General features: G+C 47.1%; 1 protein-coding gene across 9 annotated transcripts in view; it reads right to left on the bottom strand.

Annotated features, from left to right (window-relative positions):
• PLEKHA7 (pleckstrin homology domain containing A7) overlaps positions 1-26,702 on the bottom strand; it is a 202,252-nt gene that overhangs the window by 62,058 nt on the left and 113,492 nt on the right. For all 9 annotated transcript variants that reach the window (XM_090263639.1, XM_090263572.1, XM_090263581.1 and 6 more), the window contains 5 exons: positions 18,682-18,765; positions 6,361-6,472; positions 5,471-5,575; positions 3,061-3,133; positions 820-920 (listed from right to left, as the gene is read on the bottom strand). In XM_090263639.1, the coding sequence (XP_090119765.1) occupies positions 820-920; positions 3,061-3,133; positions 5,471-5,575; positions 6,361-6,472; positions 18,682-18,765 (475 nt within the window). The remainder of the gene's footprint in view (positions 1-819; positions 921-3,060; positions 3,134-5,470; positions 5,576-6,360; positions 6,473-18,681; positions 18,766-26,702) is intronic.

Genomic DNA, 26,702 nt, shown 5'->3' with positions numbered 1-26,702 from the left:
AATGATGCCGTGGGCACTGTGTACCAACACTTGCCTTTAACCCTTCCAGAGAACGGAAGGTGTCTTGTTGTGTGCTTCTCCATGGCCCTTTGACTATCTGTGGCTGGAAATCTTGACTTCTGTTCAACCTCTGCTTTAATACCTGCCGCCTAGTACTCATCTTGTATGCCAGGCAGGAGCCCTTACCCCAGCTTGACACACATGTCATTGCCTCGTCCCCTGACCAGTGTGAGAGGGGCTTGCCTGTGGCTACTGGCACCAATAGCCACTCGCTTCAGTGAGACTTCTACTCCAACTGCCAATCACATGGACCTTCACCCTGCCCCACCCTCACCGTCCCTGGGGATCCAAGAAATATCAGCTGAGAAGGAATTATGGAGGCCTCTGAAGGAGATGGTCTCAAGATTCCCCGAGTTCGGACCTGACCACCTCCTCCCTGGAGCCTCTGCACCTGGCGGTGAAGATGCCAGAGGCTGTCAAAGGATGGCCTTCAGTTATCATGGCCCCACTCACTCCGAATGGCATGGGGACAAAGGAACTAGGAAAGGGGTTTTACTGCTAAAGGGATTTCCCTAGGAATCTCCAACTATCCAGAAAATAAACCCAATTTGATTCTAACTGCTGCTCAGATACAAGTGGAAGGACTTGTCATGTGATATTACTCTTGTGTAAAGAATTTATAACTGTTAATATGAGTCTGAAACTCTCTAGCCTAACTTCTTCCCCATCCCCACAAAAAGAACTACTTATATAAAAGCCTTTTGGGGGACCACAGTTCCAGAGGATGCAATCTGGGCCCCAGAGGAGAAGGGGCAGTACCTTAAAGGAATACTTGCGACTTATGCGGTCCTCAGGGCCCACAGGCGATATCACGTAGCTGGGCAGAGGGATGCTCCCAAGAACCACTTCTTCTCGGCTGTCTTTGAATGGAAAAACACATCAGAAGAACCTTCTGTGGCACCTTCCTTGGGCTGGTCCATCCCACTGCCCTAATTCAAGGTTCCTTGTCTCTCCCTAGGATGACTACATTCACTGATGGGCCATTCAGCTGTTCCCCAGGGACCTTTGTGCTAATCCTGGGACTACACAGGTGGATCAGGCAGGGCCCTCTCCCCAAGGACTGAAACAGACATGTAACCACGCTCAACCCCACCTGCTAACTCCTGAAATGCAACAGTATACCAGGTGCTGCAGGAACACAGAGGCAGGGGTGGCTCACAGTCTGGGGAAGTTGAGGGGCTGCAGAAGGTGACACTTAGAGTGTTTTAAAGGATGGGAAAGAGAATTCTGGATGGAGCAAACCTCAGAGGCAAAGTTAGAGCATGTGTGAGACATCCTGCCTTCTATTGGGTTAGCCAAAAAGTTTGTTTGGTTTTTTCCATACAATGGCTCTAGTAAGAGCTTAGTTATCTTTAACTTCAGTTGTGTGAGATTGTATTGTGACAGCTGTGACATATCAGCATGCATTTAAAAAAACTTACCGACATTGGTGAAATTTTGTGTACCCATTTTAATATTGAAGATGGAAGAAAATAAGCAACATTTTTGGCATATTATTTCAAGAAAAGTAAAAATGCAACTGAAATGCAAAAAAAGCTTTGTGTAGTGTGTGGAGAAGGTGCTGTGATTGATTGAACATGTCAAAAGTGGTTTGTGAAGTTTCGCGCCAGAGACTTCTCGCTGGACGATGCTCCATGATTGGGTAGACCAGTTGAAGTTAATAGCAATCAAACTGAGGAATTAACTGAGAACAATCAACATCATACCATGTAGGAGATAGCCAACATACTCAAAATATCCAAATCAGCCCTGGCTGGTGTGGCTCAGTGGATTGAGTGCCGGCCTGAGAATCAAAGGTTCACCAGTTCAATTCCCAGTCAGGACACATGCCTGGGTTGTGAGCCAGGTCCCTGTTGGGGGTGTGTGAAAGGCAACTGATTGCTCTACCTCTCACAAATTCATGCTTCTTTCCCTCTCTTTCTCCCTTCCTTCCCCTGTCTCTAAAAATAAATTCAAAAATATTTTTAAAAAAGATATCCGGAGCAATAAAATTATTGGTGAAAATGAAAAATATGTCTTTTATTTTACAGAAAAAAACATAGACTTTTTGGCCAACCCAATACATCTATTCTCATCCTCCTCAAAACCATCTTCATTACCAGAGGCAACTACTCTCCTATTTAAAGGCACTTTGGACACAGAATGAAACCCAGCTGCCTTTGCCCAGTGTCACAGTCCTATTGCCTTTTGGCTTAATCCCTTCCTGAGTCTTACCTCCTAGTAAAACCCCCATGCAAGACTCACAGGTCTGTCATTCCACTTATTTCTGCTTCTAGAACTTTACTAAAGTAATTTCCTCTACTAGTAATGTCCATTCCTGACCCCCTTCCACACACGAGCAAAGCAGTACCCACCCTTAAAAGCCCAATTCAAATCCCTTCGCTTCTAAGAAGCCTCCCCAAATGCTACAACATGCAATTAACTCCTTACTCCCCCTGAGCTGCCTCAGCTCATTGGATGTCTTCTAAAACACTCATCACAGTCTGGCCTTGTCTTACAAGTAAGCTAGCTCTTCCTCCATATCGTGAGGCTTCCCTTCCTTCTCACCATGGCACAGCCCCTAACTCGATGTCCTGGGGCTCCATAAATGCTCATATGGCCAACTCAGCTTACCAGTTGCCCATCCAATATCACAGTGGGTAAATCCAGATAACAGGCTACAAAACACGATGATTTACCTATACTTCCCACCTCTCTGGAGTACATCAAAGATGTGCCTATGTCCTAAGTGGGGCAGAAGCTGACACAACTCTAGATCTTGCTACCCTAAGTAGTAGCAAACCAGATCCTATTTAACTCGGTAAATGGCACTTCCAGTGCTGGGACTCATAAAAACGTCACCCACCATCCACGTACGTAAAAGTGAACTCTTTGGCAGGTCCATAGGTTATTAGTTAGCTCAACCACTGAATCTGAGAAGACCACCCTTTGCATCACCTCACCCACAGGCCCCCCCACCCCAGGACACAAAACTCCCTTGTGGCTCAAGCCCCCGCTCACCTTTATAGTAAAACAAGCAATAATCAGCAAGCACAAACCACCTTCTTTTCCACAGCCTCATCCCAGTACTGTCCTGCAAAGCAAAGCAAACTAATCAAGGCAATGTCTGAGCACACTGTTCCCCCTCCCCAATCTTGACTTGCCCATGTTCACTCTTTCAAATCAGTGAATTTTTATTGCACATTCTTCCACTAGGAAATTAAAACTTAGATTCAATGACAGTTGATCCCCAGGAAGCTTTTTTTCCCCTGGAAACAGATTAATGTATTATAAGCACCCTTCTTTTAGAAAGGAACATATGGATTCAGAAATACAGTTCTTCCTTTAAGTATGAAGTCAGCTTTTAAGAAAAAGAAAGTTTTGTTTAATTACATGCTGTGCTATAAAACGCCTTCACTTATGCTGATTAGAAAACTGATTTACACAGTATGAAACAAAGAGTTTAAGTTAGCTAATTAATCAATCAGGCAACGTTCTCATTTGATTAAGTTTGGTTCTCTACCATAAGAGACTGATTTTGTTTTTACCATAAGAGACTGTGTTTTCCTTCCATTCAATGTAAAGTGACTTGGATTTTCTTGCTATCAAATTAGGTCATAACAAGAATTTGTCTTTACTCTTCTAAAATGTAAATCATTATATTTATTAAAAACATTTTAGGTGATCGTGAACATTTTTTTAAAAGACATGGATGGTCACGATAGAAAAATAGTAATGTTTTAGGGTCAGTTTTCTCCCAAAGTTAGGAAAATTCCAGTGCCTTTTTAGCTGTTAAAATTGTCTTCCTTTTGCAAGTTTTTGACAGGCTTAAATTTAAAAGAAAAACTTCCAACAGTTTCTAAACCTAACAACAACATGAAGTTTGTTCATTCTCCACTTACTAAAGTGCTAAAAAAAAATTTAATGTGCTGAGTTCATACACTGGTTTTATCTCTTGCATTGATCAGGTAATCTCTAAGCATATGGGAGCGTTGTTGGGAAAACTCCTCTCCATCCTTCCATACCTGGTTCAAACGTCACTTCCTCTGGGAAGCCTTTCAGGACTCCCCCAAGCAAGGCTACATTCTCTCTGCCTGTGTCTCCAGCTCTCCACACAGGCCTCTGTCAGTCACAGCACAGCCGAGGACCTGGGCTAGGGGGTGGGGGTTACCTACAATTCCTTCCCTTCCCTTCACCTTGCAAAGGAGCATCCTTTTGTTTAATGGGCACAGGGATGCAAACGAAAAAGGCCCAGGATTAAATTACTCAGGCGAGAAAAGAGACAGGCAGAGTGACAACAGAGCTGAAGGAAGGGGCATCATTTGGAGCAGCTGGTGCCAGCGGGAGTCTGACAGAGACTGGAGAGCTGTGGGAGTTGCCTGGGGAACAGAAATAGGGGAGAGACTTCAAAGGGACTTTTAGGGATTTCTTCTGTGTGGGGGGCAATGTAATACCCTCCTCTGTCTTCCTATAAATCCTTTAGTAAAAATGTACATCATGGTTTTTGGAGTTTGATTTGTGTCTTTTTCGGATACGATGTGTGAGAGACTGTGCTGGGTGAAGCTATGACATGTGAGATGCGCGACTGTCTGTCCTTTCCTCAGACCGCCAATTCCTCAAGGGCAGGAGCTGCGTGTTCTTTACCTCCTTATCTTCGCTGTGAGGGTACTTAGAACGCGGCAGGCACCTGTGAATGAGTGGATGGATAGCAAGGAGAGAAGGAAGGAGGCAAGAGGGACATGGTCTCTGACCCTGGATGTTCACTGCCTACCGATGGCCAGAGGACCAGAGAAAGGACAGTGGTGCGTGAGGACAGAGAAGAAGGATGGCCTTGGGGCTTTGGGACTGGGTGGGTGTGGGAGGAGGAGGTGCTGGCAATGACTGCCTGGGAGAATGGTGGCATCATCACCAAAACCCAGAAGAGCAGATCAGGGGAAAAGAGGTAAAGGGTGAGGAGACAATAGTCTGAGTTTGGCTGGTTTGGAACCTGAGGTGCTAGGGAGCTAAATATGTGTGCCAGGTTGGGGAAGAGGAATAAATGTTTTTGGGGTTGGTTTTTTTTTTTTTTTTTTTTTTTTTGCCAAATGATAACAAAGACTCTAACATCAGGAAGGCAAGTGCTGGCAGTAAGGCTGGACTGATGCTGGGCCCCCCACACGAGTGCCTGGGTCCCAGAGCAGCAAATAGCACCAGGGGCCAACGTGGTCAAGTAGGTTTGGGGAAGGAAGCTACAGCCATTGAGTGGACAGTCCACCCACAACAATGAACAGCAAATCGCTCTGCATGACGGGCAACCTCTACCTGCTTCAGACGAACTCAGCAACAGAACACTCGTTATGAGCTTGTCTCCAGCTCCCAGCGGAGCCAGGGAAGGCACAAAATCGGCAAGAGCAAGTGCCTCCTGCCCATCCTCCCCCCTCAGCCTCCTCACCTGCTTGTGCAGCCAGCCCCTCACCACCACTGGGACATTGAGGTTCCTCCGAATGGCCTGGTCCCTCTTCCCAAAGCTGTGGACTTTACTGCTGGACTTTATGATCTAGGAGAAAGCAGACCTGGACTCTAGCAGCAGGGAGGAATTCAGGGAGGCACAAAAAAAGCACTTGTATGATGGGTGGGATGTAGGCTCCCTCTGCCTTATTCCACCTGGCAGTGCTCTTTGATCAAAAGAACAGCCAGGAGACATGGAACAGGCATGCACACAGCCACGGCGTCCTAATTAAAAGGGGAGTCTAAGGCAAGCTTCCCATCTGGGCCACAGAGGAAAAAATGTAAAAGAATAGTTCAATCAACTTTCACCAGCAGCTGTTGGCCCCAATATGTCCTAAGGCCTCTGGAACAAAGCTACCTTGTGGCCACTGACCTTGCCAATGATCAGATATTTGTCCCCCCTGGCTGGGCTGGTCCTCAGCACTCTCTCCCCTGCAACGCTGGTCCCTTTCCCTGCTCCCCATTCAATGCGCCCACACCCTGGGCACAGACACCTCTGGAAGCCTTCCAAAAACACCCTTCCTCAGGCCCCTGTCGCAGATTTCTCCAGACTGCCTCTCAGACACACATATCGTCCTTTCAAGACACGCTGGAAAATGAAGAATGCACCCAAGGACCTAGATGTCAGTCCTGGTTCTGTCAGCAGTCACCTGTTTTCTTGGACAAGTGGCCCACCCCCAACTGGCCTCCATTTCCTGATCTGTCATTGTGGGGAGAATACTTCTCATACGTCTCCTTCATAAAACTAGGGTGAAGGTCAAATGGGCTTCTCATGACAAAGGGGTTTAGCAAATATAAAAGAGGGGGCAGAGGAACGAGCGGCCAGGAGCTCACCCTGGGGCCAGGCCTGGCCTCCCACGTGGATGTGGTCCCAGTCGTGGACGTTTCGCTGACCATGCTGGACGGTCTTTGGCTCCTCTCTTGCTTCGACATATGTGGATTTGGCCTGTGGGGAGGCAGGAGAATCTAGTGAGTAAGTGCCAGACTGCAGCAGGAAGCGGAATCTGAGATTTATTCCTGGTTAGAACTAGTTGGTGGGCCTTAGACAACCTAGTAGCAACCTTTTGGAGACCACCTGACTCCACATTGCAGCCTGAGGCCACCATGCCCGGCCAACCCATGCACTTCAGGGAATCAAGCAGAAGACAATGGGCACATTACTGCCGCCTGACACCCCAGAGCAGGGCCCAGGCAACGCTCCCTGCCTGCTGTCCTAAGGTCCCCACATTTACTCTTACTCACATGTCTGTGGCTTTTGCCCCATCAGATGGGCACACACAGCCACTTACCGCTCTTCGCGGCAAGAGTAACCCATACTCCTTACACACACACCCCTCCATTTCCCTGGCTCCCAAAAGAAGCCGTTTATAATTAGTCAGAAGTCACTTGTGCACACATCCACCCCCCAGATACACACAGAGGATGGCTTACATAAACGCCAGTAGGGTTTGCGTCCCGAAATAGAAGACTCAACAGAGTCCTATTCTGGGAACATTCCATTTGCCCCCAAAATAGAGCCATCGGCGATATTAACCCCTTGTGCCATGCCTGGAGAGCAGGAACCAATAAAGCATGCCTGGGTCCTCAGTGAGGATCCCTGGGGTGCACCCCCATCAGCATCTAGTGACATCATGCTGCCCATCAACAAGCTCCACTTGCCCTGGGAGGGCCAGCACTTTGGGAACATCTCAGTCCGACACTCAAGAGACATCATGAAGAACCTTTCTCACCCGCCTCCACAGAGCCCCAGTATTTGCCAGAGTTTTCCAAAGCAGCGTGGTGGCAATGCCTCCACACAAATTCAATACTATCCTCGAGTGGCTTGGGGCTGATTCCCAGCTGCTGTGAACTCCAGGACCAGTGAGCCTTCCTCTCAGCGGAAGTCCCAGCTGGGTTTTGTCCACTGCTCTGACAGGCCACAGGATCCGGGCAACTGCAGAACACTGAGGCTCCCTGGCTAAGGCGTGGAGGAAATCTGACCTGGAGGCCTGGGCAGCACCCTGCAGAGGCAGGGATGGAGGATCCAGGTAGTTCACCGCCAGTCTTTCTGAAGCCTCACTCTTACAGAGCGGCTACGAGGGAAATCCTTGGAGATAAAATATGCTGAAAGACCACTGCTGCTCAAAGCATAAGGGATCCTTCCCACACCCCAAGTCAGAGCCCTGATACCCTGCACCACCAAGAAGTTCTTCGCAGAAGGACCACTGTAGCGGGCGCCAGCTTCCCAAGGGGCTGCGTCCTCCTGCTGGAGGCTCAGCAGCTGGAGGTGCAAATCCCTCGGGCGGGAGCATCGCTGGCTCCTTATCAGCTCAGGCACTCACTCTAGATTCCCCGCCCCCCGCCTCCATCCCAGCCAGACTTTTGTTACTGCTCCCCACTCAGAGAAGGGCACCACAGTCAGCTCACAGTTGGCAGAAGCTGTGTGTGGCGGAAAGTGTCGCCAGCCGGGGGTGGGAAGGGAAGGGGATCTGAGAGGCTGCCTTGTCCAGGCCCTGCCTCCAGGAAGAACTATGTCCCAAAGGCCTTCCTGGAACCTGGGCCTGCCTGACTCTTCAGATTTCCAAGGTGTGAGACAAGGAGGAAGACCTCTCAGATCACCTCAGTTACAGCAGCTCTATCTCTAAGCTAAAAGTCAGGACCCAAAGTCCAACAAAAAAAGGTTTGTTTGAGATTTTTATCAAGTTTAATTTGCTCCCATTGAAGACTTACATAAGGCTTATAGAGAAGATTTGAGAAATATAAGAAAAAAAGCTGAAAGAAAAAAAATCACCATAGTCTCACAACTCAAAGGAAAACCATTTTTAACAGTTGGTATATTTATTTTTATTCCTTTTTACATGCCTGGTTTTTGGGGGGAGGGTGCTTTTTTTGTTTTTATATAATTATGATCATACTGAGCTTACGATTATGCATCTTCATTAAAAAACCTTATTATAAAACATTTTTTCCATTCTTATAAACTCATCTACATCATTTTAAATGACTGCATCAGATGCCATCAACTAGATAGGCCATCCCTCCCCTACGGGACAAAGCAAAGATGATCTGGATTTGTGACTGGCCCCAGCAATCCAGGACAGATGCCACTTTTGCCATTTCAGCACCTTACAATTGTGACCTCTAATTTTAATCACCCCCCGGCATTCTAACCCCCGTCTCCTCCCGACACTAGCTTCCGAAATGCCTGCTGGCCATGGAGCTCCCAGGTCAAGAAGAGTACAGGAAAAAAGATGCCTGTCCTGCAACCTTGGATGAATGACGAAAGTGGGCACTGCCACTACCGAGGGAGCCAGCTGTGAACATATTTCAGCTGGAGAAAGGCTGGTGGTGGCCCTAATACTGCACATCAGTGAGGGGTAGTGTGTGGCGGGCGAGCGGAGGAAGAATCATATGAAGACAACTCCATTCTTTATGACTAGAGACCTCTGCTAAACCACACCCAGAGAAAGCTGGCTTGTTAGGAAATATGACTGATGTCCCAACTAAATCTGTCCACAGGGAGGGGACCGTGTTGTTTCTACAAACAAGGAGTGTCTCTTCATCATGGTTCCCAATGGCAGGGACAGTTCCCAAATGAAGCAACAGACTCAACCATTCCCTGGTAGTCCCTGACCCGGCTCTGTGCTAGAACAAGGTGGGCACAGCTGCCCACTCAGCCAAGTAACAAAATCTGTCTTCAGAGGATGTTCCTCTGAATTTCCTCAACGTGAGGTAATGATCTCATAGGTCCTCCATGGGTGAATATGGCTTCTGGAAATAACTAGAAGTTATCCAGAATTACAAGTCACATGCATGCACACACACAAACAGGGGTGGTCATGCTTGGGACACTTTAGTATCCAGAAATGGGAATATAAGAAGAAGTCTCAGAAACAATTTTCTCACTTGGCTGAAAAGCTGGCTCAGGTGGAAACTTCTAGAGGTTGTTTACCACACCGTTTTAAGCAACGGGAACATCTATGGTGCCAGCGTGAAGAGACAACACTGAAGAAATCATCACCGACTTGGATGTGGGCCTTCTGGAACACTTGCTTCAGCCAGTAACATCTTAAGGCATGTCCTTACATTGGAGCCCGGTGGGGCAGACACTGATTTGCCTTCAACTCCTTAGACTGGAGCAGACTCTTGGCAGGTTTCACCCAAGAGCCCTCTCCTCCTCCCCGAGATAAGAGCACGTGGTCCTGAGCTGAGCTGCTGTGAAGGTGGTTCAGGTCCCAACAGCCTGCCCTCCGGCATGTGAGCTGCACAGATCCCGGGAGAGGAGACCACACCCCCTGTACGTGCTATGGGCAGCAGACTCTCCATGTCATCAAATAAAATCTATTCAATTAAAATCCTGTTTGCCAGGTTTTGGCGCTATCTGGATTCCCAAAGTACAGTGGGATGACTCGAACAAAGACTTTTTCCCCTTGACTTGGGCTACATGAATGCTGATTATTTTGCTGGAAGGGTGTGGACTGCAGCTTGAAACAGTGCACTGGAGTTTTCGCTCAAGTGCCTCCCATCTGAAAGGAACAGACGAAGTGAGGACCAGACAAAAGTCAGTCTGGAGAAGTTCCGTTGGGAATAACTTCACTCTGCCCTGAACTTCCTCAGGCATGTGCCAGGTGAGCCTGGGCGGGAAGTTCCTCTCTCTGTCCCTCGATTTCTCCATATATAAAAGGAGCTGCTTCTGCTTCCTACATACCTGGGAGCAAATGCATATAACACTGACAGAGTAAGAAAGTGGGGTTAGAATTCAGAAGCCATTTTTTTCCTGTTGGGTCTGAATTGAGGTGACTTTGTTTAATGGGTCCTCAGCTGCCTCTCAGTCAACACAGTGAACAGGAGCAGACTGAAGTGGACTCACAGCAAGATACTTCCCTGTCCCATTGCCATCACAATAGGTAGGGCACCAAGTCAAGTGTCACCAACCCTTAGGGACAGGGACACAGATCAAGCAAGCAGAGGGACTGGGCTATACTTGTCCAGCACCTACTATGTGCCAGACACTTTGTCTGCATTTTCTCACTTAACCCTGCAAAGCCAGTTTTGTTCTAGCTCCATTTTATAGATGAGGAAACTTAGAGGCTCAGAGAGATTAATGATTTGCCCCAAACAGAAGCTGAATTCCAAAAACCTGGGCTCTGCCACAGAGACACCATCCCATGGCAAGTCCCAAAGTCTGGCAGAGGCAGGCCTTTGCTCTTCTCAGCCCCAAGGCTAACCCCCAAACCAAGAGGATCCTGGGGTGCTGGGAAGACCAGAATAACTGGGTCTCAACAGAGCTTGGCAGCCTACTGACTTCTCCACAACTCACAGCGCTTCTCTGGGTCTCCGTTTCCATTGCTGCCACATGGGGTGAAAACCACTCTCCGCTCACAAGGCAGCTGTGTGGATTGACATGACACTTAGAAAACTATGAAGCACCGCACTAAGGAAACACAGTTTGTGACTGTCCCCAGGGGAGACCCCAGAATTTAAATCTAAGGTACACTTTACTTTTGTTTCCAAGGCATTTCTCTCTGAAAGCTCAAGGTGCCAAACAATTAGCTTCTAAAACAATAATCATTTCCTATAAAGACCACTACAAATGCTTTATCTGGGGCTTCTTTGAAGTGTAGCAACCCTGTGGCTGGGGGACTGGGCTCCCATCCTTTCCCCAGGGGAATTATACTGTCACGCGTGTTCAAGGCCACTATAGGAAGTTAGAAAGCTATGGGGAATTGGGAATCTCTTCTTGAGAAGACATATGAGATGAGGCCTATGTCCCACTAATTCCTGGAAAAATAGGCCCCCAAATTCATGCTCTGTCCTCAAGGATCCTACACAGAGAACTCGGCTAAAATTACTGCTGTGCAAGGAGGCACATTCACAAACAACCAGCAAAAAACTTTAAGGCGCGACACCCACCACCTAAGGGGTAGGGAAAGCAATGCGCAAGGAAAAGCAAGAATAAAAGGAAGTTCTTGTCCCAAACAGGCAGACACCTCCTCACTCCCTCTTCCCAGAGAAAGACACACACACACAGAGCGCCAACGCTCACTGTGCTCTCCCTACACTCTGGGGGAGGCAGTCTGACACGGGTTTTCATTCAGCAGCTATGGCCTCATTACTCAACTATGGCTCTCCGTGTTCTTCCCCTTCCCCCACAATCCTCTCTGGAACACAAGCTCCATTTCCTCACCCACCCCACCCGGGAAGCTAGAAACCAGCCCCAACAGCACCCCTCACCTGGTATGAAAAGAATCCAGTGAGACTCAGAGGCTCACCTCTGGCATCCCCAAACCCAAGTACTGCCCTGAACTTGGCCTGAGTCCACGCTGCTGAATGACCCTGGGTCAGTCTCTGCCACTGTCCAGGCTGCATGTCTCTATCTGTGCTGGGGGAGAACCAGACCTTGACCTCTGCTGTTCCTCCTGCCTCTGCTTTGCTGGTTCAGAGAAGCTACAATTCTAACAAGAGCCTTTGGGAGCCCTCTTCTAGCCTATCTGCTCCTCCCAGCTTATCAGGCAGCCACTTCTCTCATTAGAAAATAGCCTTTCCTAATGGAGATGTGGGCACATCCCAGACCAGGGGGAGGGAAGAGGAGAGGTCAGAGGAAGTCACAGGACAAAACAGACTGACTGTTTGCAAGCAGCAGCTTCCCTTCCACACGCGGCGAAGCCACCACTGCAGCATTTTCACCCAGTGCAGACAGAGCCGGCGACATGGTAGCTGTGTGGCAATGACTGCATCCCCGGTGCCGACGCCCTTCACAATACCCACATCAGAGGCCAAGCCAACACCCAGGTGTCTGAATGAACCGCCTCTTCCCCTACCTGTCACTGTCACAAGCGCCGTCTCCTAGACCAAGAAGGAAAACTGAACAGTCCAAGTTTCTGTATCTGCTTGCCAGGTATTTCCATTTTTCTTCAATTTTCCCGTTGCCATGGCAACTAAAGGCAACAGGCAAAGCTAGCCCAAGACTGCCAATGTGGGAGACAAGGTGCTGGCTCCCCAGCCGCAGACAGCAACACAGCAGCCTCACAGCTCAGGACAGAGTCCTTCTCTGAGCTCAGAGTTGTGCTCCCCCACCCCCATCCTGTGCCCTTCATCTCTCACTATCAGCTCCTACCAATCTGGAACTGCAGGAGGGAAGGGAGACAGACAGCCATCTCCCAGCAGCAGGAGATACCCCACCCCCAGACCCGTAATCGTCACCCACCTTGGAAAGCCTGCCCTAAAGCCTGTAAAACGAACCCCCAAAGAGGTCAAAGGTAAGGAAGGTAATTCTTACCGGTTATCTTCCAAACACCACTCAGAACATTCCTGGCAATTACAACTTGTAGTTCTTTTCTAAACAATCCAATGAGAAAACAGGGCTGCTCAAGACCCCAAGGCAAGGAATAAGCTAAAGTCAGGAGGATGCTGGCCAAGGCAGGCCAGGCCAGGGTCCTCTCCCGGTTAGGTAACTCCAAGGCGATCTTGGGTGCCCTGCAGCTGGCCTCTGAGCACGAGAGCAGGCTTCTGAACTTCCAGAGTGCATACTCTCTCTCAACATCAAATGCTTGACAGAGCCTGGGGATCAGTGTTCACAGCCTGCTGTCAGTCAAGGCTTCCCCGAGAGCTGCAGAGGCAGCTGACAGCGGCTTTCTGAGCAGACCGGCATTGAGGAGAAGATGCTCTTACACGTAGCACCAACCAGCAAAACCACAGCCTGGAAGTTCCTTGTGCCATGGCTTACCCCTAGAGGGGGGCCCCTGTGTGTGGCCCTGGAAGCCATAAAGGACAACCACAAGTTCCCAATTTAAGAAAATCCCTGAGAATCAGGAAAGAAGCTTAAAAAGAATGATCCAGTCACTGGCAATGAGACTTTGCAAAATAGCTTGGGAACTTTTTCTGAAGACTACCAAGGAGGCTTTGCGTCTTCCAAGCAGGCGTGCAGTTATTAGATCAAATTTCATTACTGCAAATACAATTACAATTAAAATCTCTAAGCAGCAGCAGACTAGTCAGCACATTACACATGAGTACACCCAAGGAAGGGGACTATTTCTTGAAAACCAATGAAATGACAGGCAGTAGTGTAGTGGTCAGAGGCACAGCATCTGGGGCCAGACTACCCGGATTCAAATCCTAAATCTGTCACTTACTAGCTGTGTGACTTTTGAGAAGACTCTTAACCTCCCTGTGCCCCAGTACCCATGATAATAATGGTATCTTCCTCAAAGGACTGTTTTGGAAAGTAATATACATAAAGTACACAGAAAAGTACCTGGTAATAAACAGTAAGGGCTACACATGTTAGCTATAAAAATGATAACAATATTATTATTAATGGAAAAATCAACTCTTACTCTAACAGATAGATTACTTCATTTAATGTTAAAGATGAAATTCTAGATCCCGAAACAAAGGACGCTAGAAAATCTCTTTCCTATAAAATTGTGGACTGAGCTGAAATTTGCTGCCTATAACTTTTACTCATTGATCTGATGCCTGCCTTTGGCAGCCACACAATAAATGTACCCCACTTCCTCCTGCCAGCCCTTCCTGAAGACTACAGCCCATCCTCTTTCACCTTCTCTCCTGCAGACTGCACATGCCAGGCCGGGGTTTCCAGACCCCTCACCATAACGGTCCCCCTCCTCAGGGGAATCTCAACTGCTCAACATCCCTCTTGAAATGTATTGCCCAGAGCACAGTGTCTGTGGCTTGGCATGGCCTTGGTGCTCCATATACTTGAAATGAACAAATGAAGTAGTCCAGAAACGCCATGGTACACCAGAACTATTCTCCCCTTTCTCTTCATACACACTGACTTTTCCTAATGCAGCCTGAGCTTACATTAGCTCCTCCAACAGTGATTTCTGCACTCCTGTTGGCTTGGATGTGCAGGGGTGTTTCTGGGGAACAAGGCTGCAAGATTCGCTGACTGATGCCCATTTGCCTTGGGAAGGTCTAACAATAAAATGAACTAGGTAGCATAACAGAAAACACTCTAGTCATGTAGCAAAAGAAGCTTGTCAGTGACAGACTTGAAAGGTCCTACTTCCCTTAATAAATCTGAACTGTGGATTAAGTGTAGTCATTAGTACTGACCAATGAGTATTTCTAATTCTCTTCCCAAGTGCATGGTAGAGTAGAAATACATTTCCCCTTCCCTTGGAAGCTAGGAGTGGTCGTGTGACTTGCTTTAGCCAATGAAATGTGAGTAAAAAGTCAGTGCACAATTCACAGAAGCACAGATGATGGAGCCTCCCTTGGTAAAGATGACAGACTAGAGCCCCTCAGGTGACCTGTGATGAACATAGAGTGAAAAGTGAGAAATAAACCTTAATTGTTTTAAGTCACTGAGATTTGGTTTGATGTTGTTCCCACAGTATCAATCCAAACCCTAGCCTATACTGACTCATTCTGTATTACTGACACAGTAACTAGAACACCCAGAGCTTATGTCCTCTGGCTCTGCCAAATCATAGCTTTCACAGTTTCTCTTCTCCACACGTCTAATATGTAAGATGGGAAAGCATCTTTTGGTGGGCATGCACCCGTTACACCAAGCAGCTCAGGTGAGCTCCACCTGCCAACAGGAGGGCAGATGTGGCATCTGTTCCCATCAGTAATATGCCAAAGGAAGTCACAATGGAGAGCCCTTTTCTCCTTCCTACAGGAGAAGGAACCCAAGATTATTCGATTCAAAAATCATCTAAGATTATCGCAGAGAATGATAGGTATCTGGAGGAGACTTAAGGATGAATGAAAGAATCTAGTAATAATTTAGGAGGGACCGAATCATTAAGTTCTGGTTCTCAGACTTTTCCCTGAATCAGAACACAGGGTAGGCAATCTACCTCCCGAGCCTCTGATTCAGGAAGTCTGGGGCGGGCTCGAGAATGTGTGTGTGACAAGTTCCTGCGTCCTGCTGGTTCAGAGACCATGCTTTGAAAACCACTGCTCTAGAAGGGTCCACTCCAAGAAATCAGGGTGAAGGCTCTGCAAATGGAGTCAATGTGGCCGTAACAGCCCCTCTTTGAAGGACGCAAAGAGAAGAGCTGATTTTCCTTTCTCCACCCCACACACCCTGACAGCTGATGTGTGAAGGACAAAAATGATCACCTTGACCTTTCTCTCCTCACCACACAACAGCCCCTCTTTACAAGATTATAACAGTAATCTTATTAGTTGGCACATTTTTTTTAATGGTTTCTGTGAGGGGAAATCATGCCTCACTCACCCTCCAGAGCTCCACCAGGAGGTAAAGCCAAGGGTGTTTCAGGGGGAAGCCATTTAGATAATGGGCTGCAGCCTTTGTCTCCAACCTTATCTCCACACTCCCCTTCCCAAACCTCCACTACACATCAGTCTTCTTGCCCTTTGACCCCGCCAAGACTGGTCACACGTCCCTCAGCTGTGAACAACCCTCACACACTAGCACACTTACTCTTGCTTATCTTAATCCTCCCCTTCCTCCAGTTAGGGCCAGACACTTCAAGAAAGCCCTCCCTCTCTTTCATCCCCATCACAGACGATCAATCAACACATCCTGTCAATTTTACCCCCCAAGTATCTCCAGAATCCACCCGGTGCTCTTCAGTTTTCACTCTAACTCAACTGGTTATAGATCCTGCCCTGCTCTCAAGGTCTTTGCCCAGATTGTTCACCTTGACAGGACAGGTCTCAATGTAAACAACATACCTTCCCGGGATGGAGAGGCCTTCCACGATCCCTAAGCCAGATGGGAATGTTCTTTTATCAACTCCCACTGAACCCTTTGTTTACTCTTCGGTCATGAACATTGATCACATTTGTGACCTCCTGTTTAGTTATCTACCTTCCTAACTCAACTGTAAGCTCTCCACAGACAGGACCACATTTGCCTTACTTGCTGCTGTAACTGCAGAGGCCGGCACAGCCCCTGGCACAATGCAGGTGCTCACTAAGTATTTAGTGAATACGTGCGGGAATCACCACATCAGTTCATAGGAATCTTCCCTCCCTCTCGATGTCTACAGCACATTCTGCCTCTTTCAAGGTGCGTCTGGCCATATAGCTGCACCCACCACATGAGACAATCAAGCACTCCTATGACAGCCAGGAAGTGGACTCTAGAGGGAAACAGGGGCCCTTGAAAAGAATAGATTTTCCTTGGAAACAGAATGGAATTGAGATTAGCTACAGAGATATTTTAGTGGGACAAAAGAGGCTACCTTCTCAGAAGCAGTCAGGGGACGAAGTCTTTTGTTAACAATGAGGAAAAGGAGGTGTGTGTGACAGAGATATTTAGTGAAAAAAGTCTGCCATTTTCTAGAAGCTCTTCTTAAAGTTGGTAACTTCCCAGTGTAAGCATAATGATGGATTCCCTAACCAGATCTTGAATAATGACAGGCACCCAGTCTCCAGGAGGCCTACGAAAGGGGGCTGAACTCAATGACCTCTCAGAAAAGCTCATTCCAAGCTGGAATTCAGAGAATCCACATACAGGATGTTTTTACACAGCAATTCTTTCTTGATGTAGGAGACAAGATAAGACTTTACCTTCACCCACTCTCTCTCTAGTAGTAAAATATTAATGCTTTCAAAGTCAGAAACCCTAACCCCAAAGTCTGGCCTTCATGTCCCATAGTCCACCAGCATCAAAATAACTTAGCAAGCAGGACCTGACTAGGGCAAGGGTTAGAGCTGACCGAAGAGATCAAGCAAGGGCAGCATCCTGGCTTTTCCACTTCTAGCCATGCCACTCTGGGCAAGTGACTATTTCTTTGAGTCTCAGTGTCTTCATCTCTAAAACAATGATGATAACCTACTCCTCAGGATTACTGTATTAAATGAGATATGCATCTAAAATCCCCAGTACAGAGTAAACATGCAAGGAATGTCGGTATTCTTGTAATTACAGGTTTCTAATTTTAAAAGTTCTGTAATATAATGATTCTAAGCTGAAAATACTGTAGAGATAAAATGATACGTTTGGAATTTGCTTTAAAAGAATATAGGGAGTGAGGGGGAGTGTAGAGATGAAATAAAATCAGCCATGTTTGTTTGTTCTGCTTTTTTAAATCCTCACCCAAGGATACATTTATTGATTTTAGAGAGGGAGGGAGGGGGGGAGAGAGGAGGATGAGAGAGAGAGAGAGAGAGAAACATTGGTGTGTGAGAGAAACATTGATGGGTTGCCTCCCATATACATCCCGACCGGGGATCAAACCCACAACGTAGGTGTGTGCCCTGATGGGGAATGGAACCTGTGACCTTTTGGTGCACGGGACGGTGCTCCAACTAACTGAGCCACTCTGCCAGGGCAAAATTAGCCATATTTTGGAAATCACTGAATATGGGCAATGACCACATTGGATTTATTACTGTATCTCTCTACGTTTGTATAAGCTTTAAATTTTCCATAATAGAAAGTTTAGATTAGGGGTAAGTACCAAGGAAAGCAAATGCTGTAAAAATATAAATACTGATCATTTATTTTAAGATATTTGGTAGACGTAATTGAGCAGAAGACAAATTATTTGGGGGGGGGGGGGAGTAAAGCCCACATCTCTATTAGCTTCTCAAACAGAATTGTTTTCTTCAACCAGAATGGCCTCAGATGAGCAGAAGAGAACACAGCCACTTGGGGAAGAACACAGCCTGCTTGGGCTGCACGTGCATTTTTAAGGAGACTGCCCTGGCTGGTAGAGCTTGCACTGGGCACCCCAGATGCCCTGCTGCAATGGGGCTGAGGAGCAGGGGAGCCCCTATGTCAGGAAAAGCAAGAGTAAAGAGCTCCAACTCTTCAGGGACAGTGGATGCCACAAGCCCTCCTCTCCTCTAAGCTCTGGCTTCGGATTCCTATTTGAGGCTTCCTTTAGAGGCTCATTCGGCTCAGTGTGAGACTGTATCTGAGGTAGTTTCACACCAGATGAATGTGTCGGATGTCACTTGAGGAAAAGGATTCAGAGATAAGGGGCTCTGACAATACCAATCACAGCACATCCCGCATGTCTTCTCCCCACTCCATCCCTTCTCATTCAGAGAGGTCTAGAGATGGAAAAACAAAATTCTTGCATCTCATCATAAGTCAACAAACTCACTCAGAGCCCCTCCAGCAGAGAGGGGAAAACAGTCCAACAAGCTTTGTTTTAACCAAATGTCTTTAAGCCCCCAAACTCTGCCCGGAAAAGGAGAATATAGAAAAGTACTTACTCTTCTTGAAGAATAAATTCACTGTTTTCTGGAGAAAACTGCCCACTCACAGGATGCCTGAATGCTGTGGTCTGCTGGTTATGGCTAAAAAGAAAGAAAGAGAGATAATGAAGGAAAAGTCATACGGATGAAAAGGATTATAGATATAACCGCAGGCCGGGACTGTCTGCGGATCCGTGGTCATCACAGATTCCTCCCAGGGTGAGAAAGCGGGCCTTTCTGCTGAGAGGCACTGAATCTGTCACAATCCAGCTGTATTCCAAAGCCAAAGACTTCCAGCTCAGGTGCCAAAGGCCACCTAAGACGCAGATACTTTAATTCTAGGGAAGTCTTGGCTCCAAGAGAACATTGCAACTTAAGAGAGACATTCCATGAAGCACTGACTCCAACCAACTGAGCGGCTTATCAAAAAGTTACTTTGAGATGGCATGAGCTAAGACAAGAATGAAGGAAAGCAGACGGCACTTTCAACAGCTTTCAAAACCCATGAACCAAGGAAAGAATTCTAAGAATTAACCACCCACCCAGAAAAAAATCTATCTTCTTAAAATTCTTCTCCCTTCTACAAAATGTCTTCACTTCGGTGATGGGATATAAATGTATAGGCATGTCTCTGCAACATGACCTGCACAATTTCAACACTGTCGAGTTCTATCACCCTTTTGAGTGAAGAGGGATCAGTTTCCACGCCAAGCAGACAAGCACAACCAAAGTATGTAGGTGTTTTGTGTCTTCACAAAGGCTACCTAGTGCTTTGAAATGAAGGAGGAGCTGGCTCCAGAGGCTGGTTTATTCTCTGGATAAACTAACCTAACCTTCTTTTTAAAAGAATATGATTTGTCTTAAAATGTTTTCCCCAATCACAGAGGTCATTTGAGAAATTTTAGAAAATACATACAGATAAAAGAAGAACGGTCACTCATGATCCCACTGCCTAGAAACATCCCTGGGTATATCTTCCTTCCTAGCTTTTTCTTTTTTCCTTTAAGAAAAAAAATTGTGATTTTACTGTATTTAGAAACCTGCTTTTATTGCATCCTATGAACATAGAAAATTTCCTGTCATTAAGACTTCTTCATTCGAAATAGCTGAATAAAAATCTCACCGTATATATAATTTTTTTTTCATATAACCGACTGATCAAAAAAATATTTGCTGGCCATCTCTACGCCCGCACTGCTTCAGGGGCTGGAGATACAGAGGGGACAAAAAAGCCCTTACCCCATGGTACTTCCATTCTAGAAAGAGTAACATTCTTCTAATGCTGGACATTTCAGGTGCCCCCTCCACACCCCACTATTATAATGAATACATCTTTGATACAGGTTTTTCCTGCAATTCAAATTGTTTCCTTAGGTTAAAGTTCCAGAGGCAAAATGACCAGGGCATGGTCATTTTTTCAAGGTCCTAACACAGATGGTTAAAATGCTTTCTGTCACTGCCTGAGTCAATATAACATCTCAGTTTGGTAGTGTTACCATATCAGTCCCATTTCTAAATTGAACACTGAGCAGGAAGGTTTAAAAAGAAAACATCTCTAGGCCTACAAGTTTTTTCTTACTCTGGTCAGAGCATCCGGCGTCCTGTTATCTGGGATAAGGTGGCACTGAGGTTAGAGCACCCTGAATCCTGATAAAGCCAAACAGGAAGCAGGCAGAGGCAGGCTGCTCCCTGGACCTGCAACGCTGCTCAGCACCCTCTTACCCCTCCCAGCCACTGCCAGCCTTCAGACTCCCAGGTCCTAGTTCCAGGCAAGTCCTTGGACTCCTATGACCTCACCTGGCAGACAGCAGCCTGATCTTCCCGCAAAATTGGAGTTAAGACCTGAGCATCTAGAAACCCTTGCACCATGTTTAAGGGTTAGGCTTTATGTACACCCAGCTCCTTTTAGAGAGCCATCTCTATTCACCCGGGAATTTGAAAACACCAACTCTAACCTAAGTCTGCCTCATTTCCACCGGAAAGGAAAAAATGCCCTGCTCACAATGGGAACAACAATAAAGCCACACCACCACTATCCACTGTCACTTCTCAAGGGTGCTCCAGTCCAAAAGGCCTTTCCTTACACATCTTAGCTATTAACAGCCTCGACCTCATGTTATGAATGAGGAAATGCCTCAGAAAGGTTAAGTGACTTGCTCAACTTCGTCAATCAGAGACAAGACTGGGACATGAATCCAGGTCTTCTATTACTAAATGGGATCTCTTTGCATGATAACCTACTGTCCTCTTCCCTTAGGAATCTGTGGGGCTGGCAGCTTCCTAGCCATGACAGAAATACCTAAAGACAAAGCACCATGCCCTGCTATTCCCTCTTCCTCCGTCCCTCCCTCTTCCCCCTTGTGCCCAGGGCCAAAGTCTCATTGACAACACCAATGTGGCACTCAGTTGCCCCCAAACAGCCCTGGGTCCTGTCACAAGGTCAGCCGGGTGGAACTCTGGTGGAATCAGGCAAAGAGCAAATTTCCTCCATGCTTGGAGCAGCACCCAGCATCCTGCAAACACTTCATATACCCACACGACCGTAACAGCAACGCCTGGGCTCCCCACACCCAACCAGTGCCAGCTTAGATAAGCCCGTGTCCTGGGTAAGCAAATCCTGAGCTGGGTGGTGTAAGTGCTAAGATGAATTTTACATTTCTAACATTAGAAGGAAGATAGTTTTTTTAAAGTAGACAAAAATACTGCTGTCATTTCCTCAAACCTAGAGGCAGCTCCCCAACTTTTCCTCCCTAATATGAATGCTGCCTTTTTTTGCCAAAAAGGCTATCAGCCAATGTCACCACCATCATTTCCTGCATTTATCCAAAGTTTAAATGTGGTCACACTCATCATCGCATCTGACCCTCCCACTGAGTTAGGCAGGGGAGATATTTTTATCCCCATGTTACGTATTAGGAAACTGAGGATTCGGGTTATGGGATAACTATTGGAAAACTAAACTAAAAGCGGGGGGGGGGGGGGGGGCCCTCATATATTGAGAAAAGTGATGAACCAAAGTAATGCCTCCGGGATACTGAGGCCTTAAAATTTAATCATTTCTGATCAGACTCACCCAACTTGCTAATGGCAAAGCTTCTTGTTCAGCAACATTAGGGCAAAGGAAGAAGTTAGGTCCTTGGGGTACTTCCTTTCATTCAATCTTCCCAACTACCTGGTAGGGTAGGCTGTGTTTCATTGCACCAGGCCATAGGTCAGGAGAGCGAGGCTCAGAAAGGGTAGGTCAGTGGTCCCCAACTCTTTGGCACCAGGGACTGGTTCCATGGAACACAATTTTTCCATGGACCAGGTTGGGGAGGGGGTGGTTTCAGGATAATTGAAGCACATTACATTCTAGCTCACTGCCTGCTGTGCAGCCTGGTTCCTAACAGGCCTGGATCAGTACTGGTCCATGGCCCGGAGGTTGGGGACCCCTGGGGTAGATGACTTGCCCACAATGACAGTCAACTCCTGGGTTCCTGCACATCGCCACCCTTCTGATTTTTCCACTATTCCAGGCTCATCCTTTCCAACGGAGGCTGCCTACTAAATGCTGGGGCCCTACACCCATGTGGAGGTTGCCAAGGCCTCCGACTCTTCCTGCTGTCTCCCCATCCTTAGCCCAAAGCCCCCAGCCTGCCCATTTCCTGACTTTCTAAAACCCATGAAGAAGTTCATGTACTATAAGCCTCTCTCAAGACGCAGTTAGCAGGCACAGACAAATCCCCTGAAATACCTGTTCTTAAACCTGAATTGCCACCTTGCTCCTTGGTAGTGATAGAGATGGCCCAGCTAGAAGCCAGGTAGCTGGTTTCAAGGGAGCAGACTTTTCCATACAAAGGCTTCTGTTTCTCTTTAGGCTACTGAGAAAGTCCCTTGGCAAATAAAGTAAAACATAGCCTAGTTTTTATTCTTCCATCCCGCTCTTCCTCCCAGGAACAGTCCTTCCACACTGAACAGCAGCCAGCCTCACCTGGGAAAGGACCAGAGAGCACGAACAGAAGGTGGCAGGGAAGAAAGATCCCCGTGAAGGCGGGCCACAGGTAACCTTCCATGCAACTAAGCACGTCTTCACAGGCCCGGGGCCAGGAAGAACTTGGGTTAGGCCCTGAAGAAGTCCCACAGCAAACACAAGAGTCTTGACAAGAGAACAGAGTGAGGACCAGGGAGAAGTAGAGACCAACTTGAGCTCAATGTAAGGAAGAGCCCACCTACAAGCACATACAGAACTAATCAAAATGTAAATGGGTCCTGTAGTTTCTTGCAACATTTTTGCAAGATTAATTTTCCATGCATATAGCTTTTGACTATAATGTGAACAGTGACTCTGGTTGGTTAAACATAAAGATTCTAATTACATGCCATGGCCAGTATGGCTCAGTGGTTGGAGCATCGCCCTGTAACTGAGAGGTTGTGGGCTCAATTCCTGGTTAAGGCACATACCTAGGTTGCAGGTTCATCACCAGTCCAGGCCCAGGCATGTGTGATCCCTGGTCCTGGAGTGGATCCCTAGTCTGGGTACATATGGAGGCAACTGATTGATGCTTTTTTCATATTGATGTTTCTCTCTCTCCATTCCTCTCAAAAAAAAGAAAAAAAAAAAGAAAAAGAAAAGAAAAAGCAAACAAAAATGTTCTCGGATGAGAAAAAAAAAAAAAAGAGAGAGAGATTCCAATTACTCAGAATGGCAATTTTTTGGCATGGCAAGTGGTGCTCCGAGTGGAGGTCAGAGTACCCTGATAAATCTGGTTTTCTGACAGCAGTGGCATTGGTATGCTGAGAGTGTGACAAAGTTGCTCTGTCAGCATGAGCCCTTCTCTGGCCCATGTAATAAAGAGAAGAAACAGCTTAAAATATAAGAAAAGCATCGGCCTCAAAGCCCAAGGAGGGGCTCTGTCAAGGCTGTTCTCATTGGTATGCTCGGTAGCAGGTGCCGCTCTGGACCTTCTGGCTACTCAATGCGGCTCCCAGAAAAAGAGTCACCCTGCAGGCCTGAAGCTGCTTTCAGCACTGCCTCCAGGCTAGTTAAGGCACTTGCTACCTTTGTTCCAGGTCCCAGTGTCTCAAGGAAGCCAAGGATTCTGGGTGACCTAATATGCTCTTAGTTAGGTCCCAAAATTGGTAACTGAAATCCAAGAACTCAAGAAACTGCCTCCCTGTCTTATTCAATTTCCATTTGGACTACAGAGTCAAGAGGTAGCAGCCAAGAGTTGAAACAGCTTTCCACTTTTGCTCAACATTTGGTAAACTCCTTTTGTTTTATTTTACTTAATTTTTACAAAACTGCTCATTTAGTGAAAAGTGGCAATGTTGTTCTTACAATGCTTCCTAAGAGGACTGAGAACCCGACCGAAGTGGTCTTTGGAGCTCACACTATTTTGAAAATGTCAAGATTTTCAACAGCTCGCTGCACACAGGAGTTAAGTCTGACAGGCCCTTCTTCCAGAAGCACTGGAATCAGCCTTGATGAGCCGCCATATGGTCTCCATATTCTCTCCAAGTGGAAACAATACTAACCAGCTGCCTTCAGTCTCTGCCGCGAGCAACACATCAACCCTGAGCCTTGAGGTCAGGAGATCTGGGTTCAAACCAGATCAAGCCAGCTCAACTCTCTGAGCCTCAGTTATTCCATTTGCAAATGAAGAATAATAATATCCTTCCAAAAGGTTGTTGTGAGGATGAAATGAGGGAACATACCTTAGAGAGCCTTGAACAACACCTGGATACAGAAGGCATTCAGTTAACGTCAGCTAAACCTGACTGTGCCTTGACTATGGCAATGGTTAATGGTGTCTGAATTTTAACAGGGCCAAAATAGAATGAGCCTCCCCCTCCACTCCCACCAGACCTGATAACTCCTCCTCCAGGCTTCCTTATTGCCAGTAACAGCATCACTCCAAGCTCCGTACCTTGGCTGAGAAGGTCCTAGATGACTTGACCTGTGCCTAGCTCCTCCTCCTCCTGTGCCACCCTCCGCCTTCCCCATCCCGTCCCATCCCAGTCACACAGGGCTGTCTTCTCCTTTAACACCAAGCACCTTCCTACGCAGCAACATTTGTACCAAGCTGTCCTTTCAGCCTGGACGTTCTTTCCCCCACTCTCATGACTGGGTCCTTGTCATTCAGACCTGAGCAGAATCATCACCTCCTCTGAGCCCTTCCCCACCACACGAGGGTAGGCTCCCAGTCACTTCATAGCACGTCACCCTCTTTTAATTATTACTAAGTTTTCTTACTTCTGTATGTGTTTGTCATTATCGGGCTCCATGACTAATGCGTGTACTCCAGGAAAGCAAGGACCTTGCCTGTCTTTTCACTGCTGTTATCAGCCCGTAACAGTGCATAGCACTGTTACATCTGCCGAATGAATGAATGAAAAATGACTAAGGAGACTCCTGCTTTAAAGTTAGGCCACGCCGCCAAATAGGCTCACTAACCCTACAAGAGTCTGGACTCGGTGACAAAGAGACAAGAATCTAAAGGGCCATAAGCCACAGAAGGCAGTGACTTTGGGTTCTTACTGCCAAAGGAAGAAGAATGAGACACCAACAAGCCAAGAATGCTTCATCCTTGGCTCTCCCCCAACTATGTTACAATATAATTTGGAGAAATTAGCCCTCCCCTGCAACAACCCCCATCCCTGCAAGGAAAGTTAATACACTCAGAGAGACTCAAAAAATGGAATGCAAACACCAGAGAGGAAATGACTGAGCGATTAAAAACACATAGGTGGATAATACAAACGCTACCTGTATCTCCCCTTTGGGGACTGGGAGAGTACCTGGTGTGAAACCCACAATTTGGTGACTGATTATATACTCTCTCATATTGCTCTCTACTTATTTCATGTGTTTGTTCTCCTCACCCCTCCCCTATCTGCAGTAAGATCCTCAGTGCCTGGAGGGCTGGGAGCAGTCATTCCCTTATATCTCATGTATCTCCAGCAGCACAGAACAGTATAATACCCATGGAGCAGGCGCTTGAAGTCCTTTATCTCAGCAGCCTGAGCACAAACACACACATCACCTTGAGGGAGAGGCTGTGCAGAACCCATCCCATTTTCCGTTGTCAGCAGCCTGACAGATCACAGATTCCCCAGAGAGAGGGTGAGGCAAGGGGCCCACGGCCCTCACAAAGGATCCTACACTGAGGCTGAGAGACTGCACCAGCCCTGGGGTGCGTGACGCAGACCAAGGAAGAGCCTTCCCCCTTCCCACCACACCTGACTCAATCACAGACCCAGCTAGGCAGAGACACTGAAATCCAGCCAAACCTCAGACCCACCACCTCGGGGGGCAGTCAGTAACTGCTCTCCCCACCCAGGGGTGCCGAAAGGGGCAGAGCCTTGCCCAGACAGAGCTGGGCGTAGAATCACAAAATGAAATGAGCCAACTTAAAACGCTCACGTCTTGCAAAGGGGGGAAGTCTATCCTTTTCAAAGGTTAAATTAAACAGACTGAAGTCCTCCAGCATGATTGGGAAAGCTTTCTATTTCATTGGACTCTCCAGATGTTTTCAGATCCATTCAGTGGCCAACTCATTTTACAAATCACCTCTTATGACCCAGTAACCCATGCTGCAAACCCATCTGCTTCCTAAATTCCCACATGGGGCCCCAGGACTTAGGATTGTTACTTGGTTAATAGGATGTTTTAATATTGCCTTCATAGGACCTCAGTAATCATGAAAAGATTAAAGCCAAACTCCTAACAGAATGAGAAAATCAAACCCAGATAGCCTTCCCTTCCCTAATTCTCTTTTAAAAAAGGTGGCGGGGAAGCAACATATTAGGAGCCGAGGTGCCAGCTTTGTCAACTACCAAACCAGTTCCAGCCCCTACACGGAAAAAGCCTCTCTGGGTTTTGGTTTCTTCATCTCTCCAAGGAAGGGTTAGACTCTCCATGTGGAGAGGCCACACGAGGCCTGCAGAGCATGAACACCCACACCATTCAGAGTCGCAGAGACTGGAGTTCAAGTCCCAGCTCTGTCACATACTGGCTGTGCTCGACCTTGAATGAGGCAGTGCTGTTTCTGAGAGTTGGT

This window comes from Furipterus horrens, unplaced genomic scaffold, assembly GCF_987537825.1.
Source record: "Furipterus horrens unplaced genomic scaffold, mFurHor1.1.pri manual_scaffold_2, whole genome shotgun sequence".
NCBI lineage: Eukaryota > Metazoa > Chordata > Mammalia > Chiroptera > Furipteridae > Furipterus > Furipterus horrens.
Note: the sequence above shows the minus strand (reverse complement) of the source record. Positions and strands in the feature narration are given on the sequence as shown.